Below are 15,799 nucleotides of genomic sequence, written 5' to 3'. Positions count from 1 at the left end.
GAACGAAAAATCAGATCGACCTTTATTTAGTTACAATATAGATTTCTTTTTAAAATGTACAAGTACTTTATTTTCCTTCTTCAATTTATTTTGGTGTGTGGGGGAGGAGAGGTGTTGGCTTATTCTGACGCAATACTTCGTTGTCTTTTCTGCATTCAACCATTTTTAATTTATTTTTGAAAACGTGGTGTAAAAACCCAACAAACAAAAAGTATTCCCAAATCCAGCAGTTGTGTTCCTCCATCGAAGTGTTATGGGGTGTATCTGGAGGGCTGGTAGGGCCAGACTCCAGAGATTAGGTGAGAAGAAGGGGTGTGGTGGAGCTGAGAAGGGGTTGAGGGGTGGTGGGCGGGGTCAGACAGCAAGGTTCAAAAGCTGTCAACCCAGGTACTCAATGCTCGCTCTGCCAGTGTGCGGTTCACTGATAGCAGCTGGAGGGAAGCGGAGAGCAAGATGGAGAAAGATAGATTCATCAGATTAGTGTCAAATAACATAATTGATACCGACATTGTCGTTAGCCAGCCATTGGAATGTTTCTCTGAAATGTCTAGGTTTGTTAAATACAGAAGTATATAAACCATACACCACAAAGACTACTCACTTCACCAAATTTATATTTAAACAATTCTTTTGTAGTATCTCAAACATTTCCATGCCAAATCCATTGATCAATGTGAACATACCTCTTCTCCAACCATATTCCACATCTGTACCAATGGGAGACCAGTGTTGTTGTCGTAGTTTGTGACCTGGAAGACAGGAAAAAGCCGGGTTAGCAACAAATTACCTTCTGTGGAGCGTGCAGTGCCTTCCAGTTAGCCTCACGGTGCTGGAGGCTGTAATTTTGTTACCTGTGCAAGCAGTGCTACCCCTCTCGTCATCTCCTCCAGTGCAGAGGTGGCCTCTGTTGAAAAGCTCTTCTCTCCTGTGGATGGATGCATTTATAGATGTGTTAATGCAATTGACAACAGTAGATTTGACGACATTCCACAGGCAGGATGACTTTGGAACAGTTTGACATACAATTGGATTTGTTTCTTGATTTTGGAAATCGTCCTTGAGAATAAGACATCTATCGCAATTGTAAAGTGAGACCATGTCAAATAGCTAAATAAAAGGACATTACCTGGAAGGGGGGCAATGTTGTCCAGTAATACTTCTGCACCTTGGAACGGTAATGTTACGAAGTCCGACCTGAACATAAGGATTTCACATTAGAGCAGTCAGTGTGCAGAATGGCCTGCTGTCCCTGCTTACATAACATTCTGTTCCCTATATGATACACAACTCTTTTTGACCAGAGGGGGCCCACCTTATTTGTCGTAGTGTGTCAATCTTCACTCTGTCATAGCCGCCATAGTCCACATATCGGATCTCAACCTCGCTGGTCTCTTTGTAGAAGGAGATGACCTGGGCTCTCCACCAGGCTCCCTCTACCGCCGGCGCCGCACAGATCACCCCCACTGAGACAGAGAGAGGGAGAGCATCGAGTCTGGATCACACAACTGGTTCAAAAACATCCAGTCACACACGTCCCTCCTTGGGGGTCTCTTACCCTCCGCAGGTGAGGGCAGGGTGGGTGTGTCTGGCTGGGAGTAACACAGGAACATCTGCTGGTCCAGGCTGCGCAGGGCGTGGTACGTAGGGTGTGTGTGCTGCTGGACGAAGAGGTGACCCGCCGACACAATGTTCACTACGATCACCTCTACGGTCACACCGCTAGGGAGCAGGAGCTGGGAGAGGAAACAGAGAAGTTAACAACTTTCAAAAGGAGAAGCCATTTGGTTAGACATCTCATTCTTTTAGTTAAACCACTTTCTTTGACAAGTCTTGATATCAATTTGGGGGGCCTTAACTGTCGCGCAAATAAAGCATAATAAAACAGATTTGAGAGACAGGAAGAGAGACACCATCCAGGCTCTCTAGGTACCATCCTTACCCAGGTGGTCATGGGCAGCGAGGGCAGCGACGGCAGCGTGAGCGGCAGAGGTGGGGGGGCATAGAGGTTGGTCAGGTCCAAATCCTTAAACTTCTTCCCGATCAGGGACAAGGCTTTGTCCACCTGCTGCTGGGAACCTAGAAGGGACACACATTAAACCAGGAGAATTCTACCACCAGTTCACTACCTACAGCCAAGTTACTCCTGCTCCTTCTGACAGCACAGCATTATACTACACCTCACCCTCTATGTGGCAGATCTGGAACTCTTGAGTGTAAGGCAGGGTGGAGATGTAGATCTTTGCACCAGAGCTTTGCTTCAGGAAGCTCACGTATCGCCCCTGTTTCCCAATTAACCGACCCACCAGATGCTGAGAGAGAGAGAACAGAGACAGAAGAACACATTACAAGGAGATATTGGGTTAGAATTTGTGATTTCCTATGAAAACTAGTCAATAAATCAAGTCCCTGTGGTGTGTGGGACGGGATGGAACAGGCTCACCTTTGGCACCTCAATCTCCCAAACGATGAGTTCAGAGCCCAGAGCCATGGCAGGGCTGCCACTGTCCCTAGCTCCCATGGTGAAGCCGCTGTCTACCGAGTCCATGCTGTTCACATCCGAGCCTGGACACACACAGTTCTGAGTCAGACAGGTATTTTACTCGCCTCACAATTACACACCCAGACAAGACAGGTGTCTCTAACATAAACATGTACCATACAAACACACATGACTCGCCTGGATAACCTGAAGGTCCGGAGGATCCTCACAAAATACCAAAAAACACAAGATAAAATAAACATATGCACAAGTTAAGACATTCACCAGATCACCAACCTCACCCATACGACATTGAGCTGCTACTCAAACTAATCACACACAGGGCATAAGACCACTAACAAACACTCATCTGAAGTCCACCCATACGTGCACACACCACCATGGCATATCTGACCACAGTGCTGCTCTGACAGACCAAAAACACAATGACAATCGAGTTCACCTTGTGTGACTGTGACCTCTAATCTTTTCAAGAACACCCAGCTTTAGGTGTGACTCGTCATGTTTGTGACACAGCCACAATACCTATAGCCCCAGCGCAGTATCTAGTAGAAAAACAGCCACAGTCCCTATAGCCCCAGGGTGGTATCTAGTAGAAACACAGCCACAGTCCCTATAGCCCCAGGGTGGTATCTAGTAGAAACACAGCCACAGTCCCTATAGCCCCAGGGTGGTATCTAGTAGAAACACAGCCACAGTCCCTACAGCCCCAGGGTGGTATCTAGTAGAAACACAGCCACAGTCCCTATAGCCCCAGGGTGGTATCTAGTAGAAACACAGCCACAGTCCCTATAGCCCCAGGGTGGTATCTACTAGAAACACAGCCACAGTCCCTATAGCCCCAGGGTGGTATCTAGTAGAAACACAGCCAAAGTCCCTATAGCCCCAGGGTGGTATCTAGAGAAACACAGCAACAGTCCCTATAGCCCCAGGGTGGTCTCTAGTAGAAACACAGCCACAGTCCCTATAGCCCCAGGGTGGTATCTAGTAGAAACACAGCCACAGTCCCTATAGCCCCAGGGTGGTATCTAGAGAAACACAGCAACAGTCCCTATAGCCCCAGGGTGGTCTCTAGTAGAAACACAGCAACAGTCCCTATAGCCCCAGGGTGGTATCTACTAGAAACACAGCCACAGTCCCTATAGCCCCAGGGTGGTATCTAGTAGAAACACAGCAACAGTCCCTATAGCCCCAGGGTGGTATCTACTAGAAACACAGCCACAGTCCCTATAGCCCCAGGGTGGTATCTAGTAGAAACACAGCCACAGTCCCTATAGCCCCAGGGTGGTATCTAGAGAAACACAGCAACAGTCCCTATAGCCCCAGGGTGGTCTCTAGTAGAAACACAGCCACAGTCCCTATAGCCCCAGGGCGGTATCTAGTAGAAACACAGCCACAGTCCCTATAGCCCCAGCGCAGTATCTAGTAGAAACACAGCCACAGTCCCTATAGCCCCAGGGTGGTATCTAGTAGAAACACAGCCACAGTCCCTATAGCCCCAGGCCAGTATCTAGAAGAAACACAGCCACAGTCCCTACAGCCCCAGGCCAGTATCTAGTAGAAACACAGCCACAGTCCCTACAGCCCCAGGCCAGTATCTAGTAGAAACACAGCCACAGTCCCTAAAGCCCCAGGCCAGTATCGAGTAGAAACACAGCCACAGTCCCTATAGCCCCAGGCCGGTATCTAGTAGAAACACAGCCACAGTCCCTACAGCCCCAGGGTGGTATCTAGTAGAAACACAGCCACAGTCCCTATAGCCCCAGGGTGGTATCTAGTAGAAACACAGCCACAGTCCCTATAGCCCCAGGGTGGTATCTAGTAGAAACACAGCCACAGTCCCTATAGCCCCAGGGTGGTATCTAGTAGAAACACAGCCACAGTCCCTATAGCCCCAGGGTGGTATCTAGTAGAAACACAGCCACAGTCCCTATAGCCCCAGGGTGGTATCTAGTAGAAACACAGCCACAGTCCCTATAGCCCCAGGGTGGTATCTAGTAGAAACACAGCCACAGTCCCTATAGCCCCAGGGTGGTATCTAGTAGAAACACAGCCACAGTCCCTATAGCCCCAGGGTGGTATCTAGTAGAAACACAGCCACAGTCCCTATAGCCCCAGGGTGGTATCTAGTAGAAACACAGCCACAGTCCCTATAGCCCCAGGGTGGTATCTAGTAGAAACACAGCCACAGTCCCTATAGCCCCAGGGTGGTATCTAGTAGAAACACAGCCACAGTCCCTATAGCCCCAGGGTGGTATCTAGTAGAAACACAGCCACAGTCCCTATAGCCCCAGGGTGGTATCTAGTAGAAACACAGCCACAGCCCCTATAGCCCCAGGGTGGTATCTAGTAGAAACACAGCCACAGTCCCTATAGCCCCAGGCCAGTATCTAGTAGAAACACAGCCACAGTCCCTATAGCCCCAGGGTGGTATCTAGTAGATACACAGCCACAGTCCCTATAGCCCCAGGCCAGTATCTAGTAGAAACACAGCCACAGTCCCTATAGCCCCAGGGTGGTATCTAGTAGAAACACAGCCACAGTCCCTATAGCCCCAGGGTGGTATCTAGTAGAAACACAGCCACAGTCCCTATAGCCCCAGGGTGGTATCTAGTAGAAACACAGCCACAGTCCCTATAGCCCCAGGCCAGTATCTAGTAGAAACACTGCCACAGTCCCTATAGCCCCAGCGCAGTATCTAGTAGAAACACAGCCACAGTCCCTATAGCCCCAGGGTGGTATCTAGAGAAACACAGCCACAGTCCCTATAGCCCCAGGGTGGTATCTAGTAGAAACACAGCCACAGTCCCTATAGCCCCAGGGTGGTATCTAGTAGAAACACAGCCACAGTCCCTATAGCCCCAGGGTGGTATCTAGTAGAAACACAGCCACAGTCCCTATAGCCCCAGGGTGGTATCTAGTAGAAACACAGCCACAGTCCCTATAGCCCCAGGGCGGTATCTAGTAGAAACACAGCCACAGTCCCTATAGCCCCAGGGTGGTATCTAGTAGAAACACAGCCACAGTCCCTATAGCCCCAGGGTGGTATCTAGTAGAAACACAGCCACAGTCCCTATAGCCCCAGGGTGGTATCTAGTAGAAACACAGCCACAGTCCCTATAGCCCCAGGCCGGTATCTAGTAGAAACACAGCCACAGTCCCTATAGCCCCAGGGTGGTATCTAGTAGAAACACAGCCACAGTCCCTATAGCCCCAGGGTGGTATCTAGTAGAAACACAGCCACAGTCCCTATAGCCCCAGGCCGGTATCTAGTAGAAACACAGCCACAGTCCCTATAGCCCCAGACCAGTATCTAGAGAAACACAGCCACAGTCCCTATAGCCCCAGGGTGGTATCTAGTAGAAACACAGCCACAGTCCCTATAGCCCCAGGCCGGTATCTAGTAGAAACACAGCCACAGTCCCTATAGCCCCAGGGTGGTATCTAGTAGAAACACAGCCACAGTCCCTATAGCCCCAGGCCGGTATCTAGTAGAAACACAGCCACAGTCCCTATAGCCCCAGGGTGGTATCTAGTAGAAACACAGCCACAGTCCCTATAGCCCCAGGGTGGTATCTAGTAGAAACACAGCCACAGTCCCTATAGCCCCAGGGTGGTATCTAGTAGAAACACAGCCACAGTCCCTATAGCCCCAGGGTGGTATCTAGTAGAAACACAGCCACAGTCCCTATAGCCCCAGGGTGGTATCTAGTAGAAACACAGCCACAGTCCCTATAGCCCCAGGGTGGTATCTAGTAGAAACACAGCCACAGTCCCTATAGCCCCAGGGTGGTATCTAGTAGAAACACAGCCACAGTCCCTATAGCCCCAGCGCAGTATCTAGTAGAAACACAGCCACAGTCCCTATAGCCCCAGGGTGGTATCTAGTAGATACACAGCCACAGTCCCTACAGCCCCAGGGTGGTATCTAGTAGAAACACAGCCACAGTCCCTATAGCCCCAGGGTGGTATCTAGAGAAACACAGCCACAGTCCCTATAGCCCCAGGGTGGTATCTAGTAGAAACACAGCCACAGTCCCTATAGCCCCAGGGTGGTATCTAGAGAAACACAGCCACAGTCCCTATAGCCCCAGGGTGGTATCTAGTAGAAACACAGCCACAGTCCCTATAGCCCCAGGGTGGTATCTAGTAGAAACACAGCCACAGTCCCTATAGCCCCAGGGTGGTATCTAGTAGAAACACAGCCACAGTCCCTATAGCCCCAGGCCGGTATCTAGTAGAAACACAGCCACAGTCCCTATAGCCCCAGGGTGGTATCTAGTAGAAACACAGCCACAGTCCCTATAGCCCCAGGGTGGTATCTAGTAGAAACACAGCCACAGTCCCTATAGCCCCAGGGTGGTATCTAGTAGAAACACAGCCACAGTCCCTATAGCCCCAGGGTGGTATCTAGTAGAAACACAGCCACAGCCCCTATAGCCCCAGGGTGGTATCTAGAGAAACACAGCCACAGTCCCTATAGCCCCAGGGTGGTATCTAGTAGAAACACAGCCACAGCCCCTATAGCCCCAGGGTGGTATCTAGTAGAACAGTATCTAAGGACTAACTTCATCCAAAACTATAAGTGATAACTAGCCAGCATACTGTTCTGTATTAGCCAACATCACCAGCAAAGAAGATTAAGTTGAGAATATTATCCCCTTCATTATAATTATTATTTAAAGCATTTCATAGATTTTCAAAATAGGAGATATGCTGAACTGTGTGCTTTTCTTTGCTGGTGGCAGACTAGCTTGTTTGGCCCACATCGGTCATGTACTCCTCCAGCTACTTTTTGGAGATCACATTAGTTGGAATTGGAAAGCTGCATCACAGAAGAAGAGTTAACACCCCCCCGCTTCACACACTCTTGCCTACTTCTGAATATAATCATTTAACCAGATCTAATACCGAAGCCGGTGACATTCCAAATGATTAACACTTAGTTTGTGCAACATTTCTCTCAGCTTTTTAATGTTGGTAGATGTAATCTAATGTTGAACAAAGGTCTCTGTGTTGACACAGAAGGCTTTCTTCTTCTTCCCTCAGCTTGCCCCTCTGTCTGGAGACACTGTAAATAATGATGGAAATCAAAAGGCCTCATTGGCACGTAGGGGAGACTACGACAGACAAGTGTCCATGAACCTCAATCATGCTCTGTCTGGGTATTTGAGCCATGTGTAGATCAGTGCTAGGGTGTGCCATGAGCCTGACCCCACTACAGGGTGTGGTGTGTGCTCCTACCTCCAGACTGATCGGTCTCAGTCTCACTCATCCCATGAGAACCGTTCCTCAGGCCCATGCCGTTGAGCCTCTTCACTTGGCCGACAGCCCCCAGCACATGGCCTGGTAGGGCTGCCATGACCTCTGCCTCGGTCACTACCTCTTCTGGGGCTTGGGGCAGACCACCCTCCCCCTCAGACATCCCTGACACCTGGATCAGATCCTCCCGGCTCTCCCTGCTCTGCTGGTCCTCACTACTGACCCCATCCTCAGAGTGGCACGTACTACAGGCCGAGTCCTCTGCCACCATCACCCCGTCATCTCCCTTCAGTTTGTCCAGGTTGCTAGGCATGCCCCTCACTTCTTCCCTCCCCTCCTGCGAGGATGCTGTTGCCCAGGGGTTACTCAGTGCTTTCGCTGTCCCCATTTGCTCCCATGCCGGGGCGGGCGGGCAACCATTGGGCATCCCTTCTTCCTGCTGCTCTCTCCACTCTGTCTCAGCGTGGCTTATTGGGGAGGGCCCTTCCTCCATGTTCCTTGTGAGTGGCTCTTGCTCAGAGCATGGCCTCCCATTGGCCAGTGGGGTGCTTCTGAAGCTGTGCTCGGTGGCGGATTGACCGAGCCAGGTCTCTGGACAGGAGGTAACACTGAGGACCTCCTGGGTGGCTGCAGAGATGACCTCAGTGATCAGACCTGCTGCCAGGTACTCCAGCTCCTCAGTGCTGCCAGGTGCCCCTTTCTCTTGCTGGTGGCCTTGGGCTGGGGAGGCCAGAGTACTGGTGATGACGGCATGGTAGCCCTGCAATGATGTGGGGGTCTCTGGAAAGAGAGGTTCATGTATGACTACTTTCAGAGCCCGGGCCGGCATCTCAGCTGAGATGACAGGCGAGGAGGGCAGCTCATCTTTGGTACTGCTGGAGGGGACCGGGAGCGAATCTTTAGCCACTAGCTGCACCAGCAGATTCTGGGTGAAGGCCACTGCTGCCTCATGGGCTGCTGCCACCTCTCCCTCTGGATCGGGCCTCTCTGCATTCGTCAGGTCTGCTGCTATGGAGGAACTAGTCGTGGCATGGGCCTTCTGGGAGAGTACAAGTGCTTCTGATGCTGTGGAGATGGCCTCCTTCACTGGAGCAGGGACCTGCTCGGTAACCGTTGATTTCACCGGCACTGTAACCAAGGCAATGGTGGCTGGCGGGCTCTGCACAGTGGCCCAGTGTTCTCCCAGGGGGCCCGAGCTCTCCTCCCTGGTCTGTGTTGGTAAAGGCGAGGTTGGGGGAGAACTGCTCCTGGATGTCTGTCGGCAGCTATCTACACCAGGGTCTGTAACTGCGCTGGCTCTGTCTGGGTGGTGAGAGGCCCTCTCTGTAGGTGAACAGGATGTACTCTGTACCTCTACTGCCTCGGCCTTAATGGCCGGGATGTGAATCTGTGCTACGACATCCTGTTCTGTTGACCGTTGCTCTTTGGCCTTGGATGGTCTGACTCTGCTGCTGGCTGTTCTCTCTCTACAGCTGCTGGTTGTGGGGGTAGTGCAGGGGGACACTGTCCCTTTCTCTACCAGGCCGTTGCTGCCCTCACTGAGAGCCGGGGACGTCAGCAGGCCCATGGCCGCTGCTCCCTCTTCGCTGTCGTGGTTGGTGATTCGCTCTTTCTTGCGTGAGATGTACCACCACCAGCCTATAAGCGCCAGCACTCCAGGCAGTGTGTACGGGACAATAGACCGGAACCTCAGTGGCATCTCCTCAGGACCCTAGCAACTACACCTGTATGTGGAGGGAGAGAGAGAGTGAGAAAGGCAGAGGTTAGCTTATTGGAGGGAGATATGTGCATCTTTCACTTTCACTCATTTTGAGATCAGGACTATAATGTTAAATAGGATATTAAGTTACGACAAACTGGCTAACATTTTGAATAGCCTAAGGGTCTTGTTTGACACTTAGCCCCAAAAAGTATCTCTGGGTATTATGATAGTGTAAAGACTATAGCAAGTACACTATAGCACTGTAGTGTGTACATGTGTAATCACACCCACTAGAAGGGTGTGCGAGTGGCAAATCGATTCAAAAGGTTTCAGCCCTGTTCACACAGCTCTGACAATAAGAACGTCACTGGGAGAACAACATGTGATGATCATAAGGAAACTGTCCTATGATAGCTAAAAATACTGGACAAAAAGGCTTTAAAGAAATAAATACTTTAGAAACTATCATGGTTGTTAACAGGTGCGAGCAGAGCTTCAAAGAAACGACAGTAATGAAACCTGATGAGGCGTTACTCCTGAGAAAAGGCCTAGACTAACAAATGACTTAGTCAAGTAGTGACGTCATTCATGCCAAAAAATCTCTCACACCACCACACCCACTTGATGAGCTACACAATGCTTTTGGATGCATACGACACTGACACAGAACTTTTGTCAACAGCTCCTGGTGAACAAAGTCACAGCGGCCTGAACATAATATACTCCTTTTGACATGAATGAACATACACATGCCTGTAAAAGCCCGATAGCGGACATTGGTCACGCCACGGTTTTCTATTGCCTCATTGAGAAACGTTCAAACACAGAGACATTCCCATTCCTGTGGCTTGAAGTAATATTTGTTTCTACTTCTGAACTAAACCAAGCTGCAACACAAAGACCTAGTTCCTAGCAGGAGAAGCAGCTGTGCCACCATCAGGGCTAATGTTTAACCTCCCTGTACCTACTGGGCATGCCCAGCTCCTCCACTGCTGATTGGTCGAAGCACTCAATGTTAAAAAAGGAAGTCCGTGCATGCCTTTCCTTAACAGACCCAGACTGTAGAAGGAAGGAATGCATCACAGGGGTGACTCCTTCAGCTGCCCCCCCTCCCCTCTTCTTCCTTCTCCCAGCCTACTAGGGTGTGTGACGGCTAGGCTTCCACTGCCCCTTAGCAAGCACCAATACACACAGCAGGCACATACACAGGAGCCAGGTCTGGGTCAACATGAACCTGGACTTTAAACTCTATGGCCCGGAACGTGCAGAACACTGTGAAGCTGGAACTGACAAAGCCAGTGTCAGTCTGCACTGTACAGGTAGGGTACATGAAAGGTCACATTCACAGAGTGGCTGTGTGTGAGGAGACGCTAATCACTGCGGTTTTAACCATAGTTCAGTTCCTTCATACCCCACAACTGAGGAGGACTTGACTTTCCAATGAGCAGAAACTTGTCCCATTGATATTAGCCATTTGCTTAGGCAATGGTTTGAAAATGAGGACCTTCCAGGGCCATTTGTATGAGTCCATTACATATTTAACCTGTTCAAAGGACAACAGCACACAGCAGAGGGCAGCAGAAGCAACACACTAATGACTTCCTAGAAACTTCCACACCTGGCAATACGGAAGACGTGAGAACCTCAACGAGCCTCTTGTTTTACAGAGCTTATGCACCTATAAGAGGCTCCGAGATGAATGACATGGGATTAGGAGAGGTGAATTGTGGGCCGCCCTAACACCCACCCAAGTAAAGGTATTGATGTGCAGGGAAAAACAGGTAGGCTTCAAATGCCTCCAGAGAAACCAAGATTGGGTCATTTTCAGTAGGGCAGAGATCAAAAACAAGGGTTTCTTATTAGACAAGTTCACCAATGAAGCGTTTACACCGGCAGTCCATTTCTGATAATTTCCCCACTAATAGGTATTTTGACCAATCTCACATAGGATATTGCTCAGATCTGATCAGTCAAAAGACCAAATAGTGGGACACATGTTTTGGGCTGCCTGTGTCAACGCAGCCTTAGCACCTCCACATTTCAAAACCTGTTCTCCCGATTCGCCATGAGCCAGTAGTTTATCAAAACAGAGCATCGGTGCATGATCCACAGTGAATGGCAAGGTGCATGGACCTGGTTAGTAAATTATACATCCCTTGCTGTCCATTTCAGTGTCCATAAGGAAATTAAATAAATTATGTAGCCTTATCTTATATAATTACCATATATCCAAACTATTGTAGTATGCTTCTTTGGCTAACTAAAAACCTTGTGTAGGCTGAAAAACACAGTGCCATCATCAGTCCTCTTTCACCTTTCTAACAAATGTATGCATTCTAAAAACATTATACAACATCTAAACTAGCAGACTGGAGACAAAGCCAGCCACAAAAACAATTTGCTTCATTATATTTTGACGTGAGGGGCTTTCCAGAATTCCAATGGTGGATTCCTGTAGGCGGGATAGAGTAGGGCAGTGATGTGGGGGGAGCAGGAGTCACTGGGACTTCATGGTTGAAGGACAGGGATTAGATCGGGGTCAATCAGATAGCATTAGTCACACAGCGCAAGACTGGCAGGACCACCCCCTCCCTGTCCCAGAGCAGCCCCACCACCACTATGACACCACCTTGCCCAGTTGTGGCTTCTTAAGCATCCCTATATAACCAGCTAACCGTAACATCTGCCCCCAGGGTAGACAAAAACAAACATGTCACCGTCATATATCCAGGCTGTAACACAACCGGCTGTGATTGGGAGTCACATAAGGCCAAGTAGTCCGGGTTTGGCCGGTGAATGCAGTCATTGTCAATAAGAATTTGTTCTTAATTGACTTGCCTAGTTAAAAGGTTACATTTTAAAATGTAAAAACTAGGTGGCCTGCACAGCACAACAGTTCTCTCAATTAAACTGGGTAGAAAAGCAGAAGCAGAAAGCTTTAGGAGTTTCACATTGATATGTATAGGATTTTCTGATCAAATGTTGGATGGAAGACATTGGATTGAAGGTCTAATATCATAGAAATTAACGAACGGTGGCATTATATGATATTAAGATGCATTTTAAGAATATTGTGCTGGAGAGTGTTATTTAACTGAATAGATTGCAAGTTGCAAGACTCTTCATCACAACACCAACGGAGTTTATAACTTGAGCAACCATCAGATTGATAAGGCAGAGCAGAGGAAACCTATCCCTGGCAGTTGTGCATTTGAGGCTAGCCCCACACCAGTTTCCCTGTTCCAGCCTTGTCAAAACAATGTCTGGATTTATAATGACATTCAATGATTTCCCTCATCCTGAATAGCCAATGTAGTCAGCACCATTTAACTTAAAATGGACTGATTAATAACCATGACAACAGTATTCGTCTAATACTAACCACCAACATGGTGGAAGATATCTAATGTGAATGAAACAGTAAACTGATCAGGGCTACGTCAGTTTTGCACAAGGCCAAATAGGGGCATCTTGCGGAGTAAGGCTTTAGTAAAATACACACACCACACTATAAAATCATACGACGTTGGATTAGGCAACGTGCTGGAACTAGTATCACTTTATATGCTGGACCTCAAGGCTGGTTCATCATAGATTCCTCTAGTTATGCAGACTAGTTTAACAAGCGAGACCCTACTGAAGGTCCATGACACCTTGCTAGCTAAAGACGCACCCGACTCCTTTTTAACTAATTTATCACCTGATTTACCTAACCAAAAGCACATCTCAACAGGTAGTCCAGGTATCCTCATGACATGGCACTAGACAGGTGGGCCTTTCCTCTTTAGTGGTCTATTGATCCTCTATAGTTCGTACAAGCTGGATGCTGATGACAGAGTGCACCCATCAGACCAACTCCTTCAAGTTTGCAGTTGTGTCTAAAAAAAACACTATTCTGCTCAAAACATATTTTGGTGTACCATTACGCATGTACATTACTGTATCTATACTGGATATTGTTTTTCAAAAGGAAAAGTTCAAAAGTCGCTAGAGTACATTAAAAAAATCCTGTGTGTCATGAGTTGTTCTGACATTCACCTTCGACAAGGTTAGAATAAACAACGCCCACTACACAAAGTTAGTCCAGTCGCCTAATGAAAGGATTTGGTCACTATCTTTCTCTGCGCACACTCGCCATGTGTGCGTGTTTCACTCCACCGCCTGCATAGGCATGCCTACTTACTGGAGACTCGAAATAATCAAGCTGCGCTGCTGTACGACCTTGGAGGTAGATAAGGGAAGGGTCACTCGGTATTTGCTTTACATGTTACAAACCATACAATGCGCTGAGCACGAGCAGTTATTACACAGCGATGCTGCATTGGGAATACGAGGCAACCTTGTAAAAGACCTACGATTATAATGCTTCTCGCCCAGTCGAGAGCTTTCTAGTCCTCAACTGTAAGCAATCCTACGAGGAGAATTAATCCCATAGCAGTTTACACAAATGTGATGGAGAATACAGTATTTACATTACAGTTCCATTGTACACTGACTGTGTCCTATAAAACCGGGCCTCAATTAACGTTTCAGGGAATATTTGATGGTTGATTGAGCAGGCTATATTTGCGTCGACGTTATTGGGCTTCAGAAATAGCCTATGCACCGCTACTTGACAGCCTATAGCAAATACTTGTCATTCCAGAGCAGAGACTGACAAATGGCAAAGTTTCGAGGCTCCCAGTGCTTGTGCAATAGCTGCATAAGGGCAGAGTGTTTGGGCTAGGTAACTTGCTAGCTTTGACCTACACCGAGTGTGATAAAAGCATGGTAGGCCGCAACGCATGATGATTTGCAATGTATGTTTGCCGGGTAGCCCAACACTATTGTAACAATAAACACCATTTAAAACGAGTTAAATCACAATGACTTTAAATGATTTAACCAAACACGATATATTCGAGATCTTGGCGAAACAGTGCATTTATGTGCCTAATTAATTTAAGCATTAGGCTACGGTTAGCCATTTTCGTTGAGTCTGAACTCTGACACTTCATTCACAATGTTACTGCGAGGCACGCGGCAAACTGTTCCGCTACCGTAACATTTAAATTGTGTCCTGGCAGTCGAGTAGATCGTGACCAAACGTCGCATATATTGTGCATTATGATATTGTAGTAGTCATGTAGGTTAGCCTGGCAATGCTAGGCTAACTCTGCAGCGTGGGCCTCGAAACGTTCGTTAGCTTGCTAGCTGGACATCGTGGATAACCACCTTGTTTGTTAGCAATTAACATGATCCGTCCAAGCAAACTCATGGACACAAAATTGTGATTTATATGTTGAGTACATTGTCATTTTAGGACGCCGAATAAACTACATAGTTCGATGTCTACGTGCAACATGTATTCAATGACAAGGGCTTCAGGGCTGCACATTTCTAGAATGATACATTTGTAACTAATTTAGCGAAACGACGACTGTTCCATTTATTGTAATGAAACACTTTGTAGTGTAAAATTGTAGCCAACTGGCATAACAACTCTAGATTGTTACATTGATGTAGCTAACCAGGCTACATATCAAACTGACATCTTCTGTGGGTCTCCGGCTGTCAATTTTACATTAGCAGCCCAGGACAATACTTACAGTATACAAGCGTCCTCCGCGCCGCCACGGTGAATTAAAGTATCGTGATATAAACGTACGTATTCCGGGCCCGACTCAATCCCAACGTGTGCCCCCCTACACTGTCTCTCTTTCTCTATCCTCCCCACGTGTTGACTATCCAAGCACTAGACTCTAAAAACAGACCTAACAGCTGATCAAACCTCGCGATAATGATGCAGAAGGGCGATGACAAGAGACGGTAGTCTCGCGGGGTCATGCAGATGCAGTGTAGTTTTATTGTAACTAAGGACACAATTATCTCTGAGTAGTTCTTTAACTAAATATCCTTTCACATGAAACTGACTTCCTCGCTGTACATGGCCTCTGTCTCATTGGACATGGGGAGAAGTCCAGAGGCTGCTGAGGGGTGGACGGCTCATAAATGTCTGGAACGGAGTAAAGGAATGGAATCAAACACATGGAAACCATGTAGTTGATACCATTCCACTGATTCCGCTACAGCCATTACCAAGAGCCCGTCCTCCCCAAACAAGGAGCCACCAACCTGTGGGAGAATCTCAATGACACCCTCCTTGCGTCCTCTCCTCGCCTCCTCAAAAACCATTGGATGAGAAAGCTAGAAGTCCCTCCCCTCTGAACTTTTACTTCAATGAGGAGGGGAGGAGGAGTACGCAATTGTGATTGTCCCATAGGCATAGGTTGTCCTCGGCATAGTATATTTAGTTCATGAGCACTTCTCCTACCCATAACTTCAGATTGTGTAAA

At 48.1% G+C, this 15,799-nt stretch overlaps 1 protein-coding gene across 1 annotated transcript; it reads right to left on the bottom strand.

The window, feature by feature from the left end:
- Positions 1–21: 21 nt before the first annotated feature.
- On the bottom strand, positions 22–15,282 carry LOC139548186 (A-kinase anchor protein 1, mitochondrial-like). Its single transcript, XM_071357666.1, has 11 exons — positions 15,053–15,282; positions 7,745–9,486; positions 2,441–2,562; positions 2,183–2,309; positions 1,940–2,076; positions 1,556–1,733; positions 1,313–1,463; positions 1,127–1,194; positions 852–925; positions 684–749; positions 22–431 (listed from the first exon to the last, which is right to left on the bottom strand). The coding sequence occupies exons 2-11, from the start codon at positions 9,459–9,461 to the stop codon at positions 369–371; spliced, it is 2,703 nt and encodes a 900-aa protein (XP_071213767.1). The 5' UTR covers positions 9,462–9,486; positions 15,053–15,282; the 3' UTR covers positions 22–368.
- Positions 15,283–15,799: the final 517 nt, after the last annotated feature.

This window comes from Salvelinus alpinus, chromosome 21, assembly GCF_045679555.1.
Source record: "Salvelinus alpinus chromosome 21, SLU_Salpinus.1, whole genome shotgun sequence".
NCBI classification, from domain to species: Eukaryota; Metazoa; Chordata; class Actinopteri; order Salmoniformes; family Salmonidae; genus Salvelinus; species Salvelinus alpinus.
Note: the sequence above shows the minus strand (reverse complement) of the source record. Positions and strands in the feature narration are given on the sequence as shown.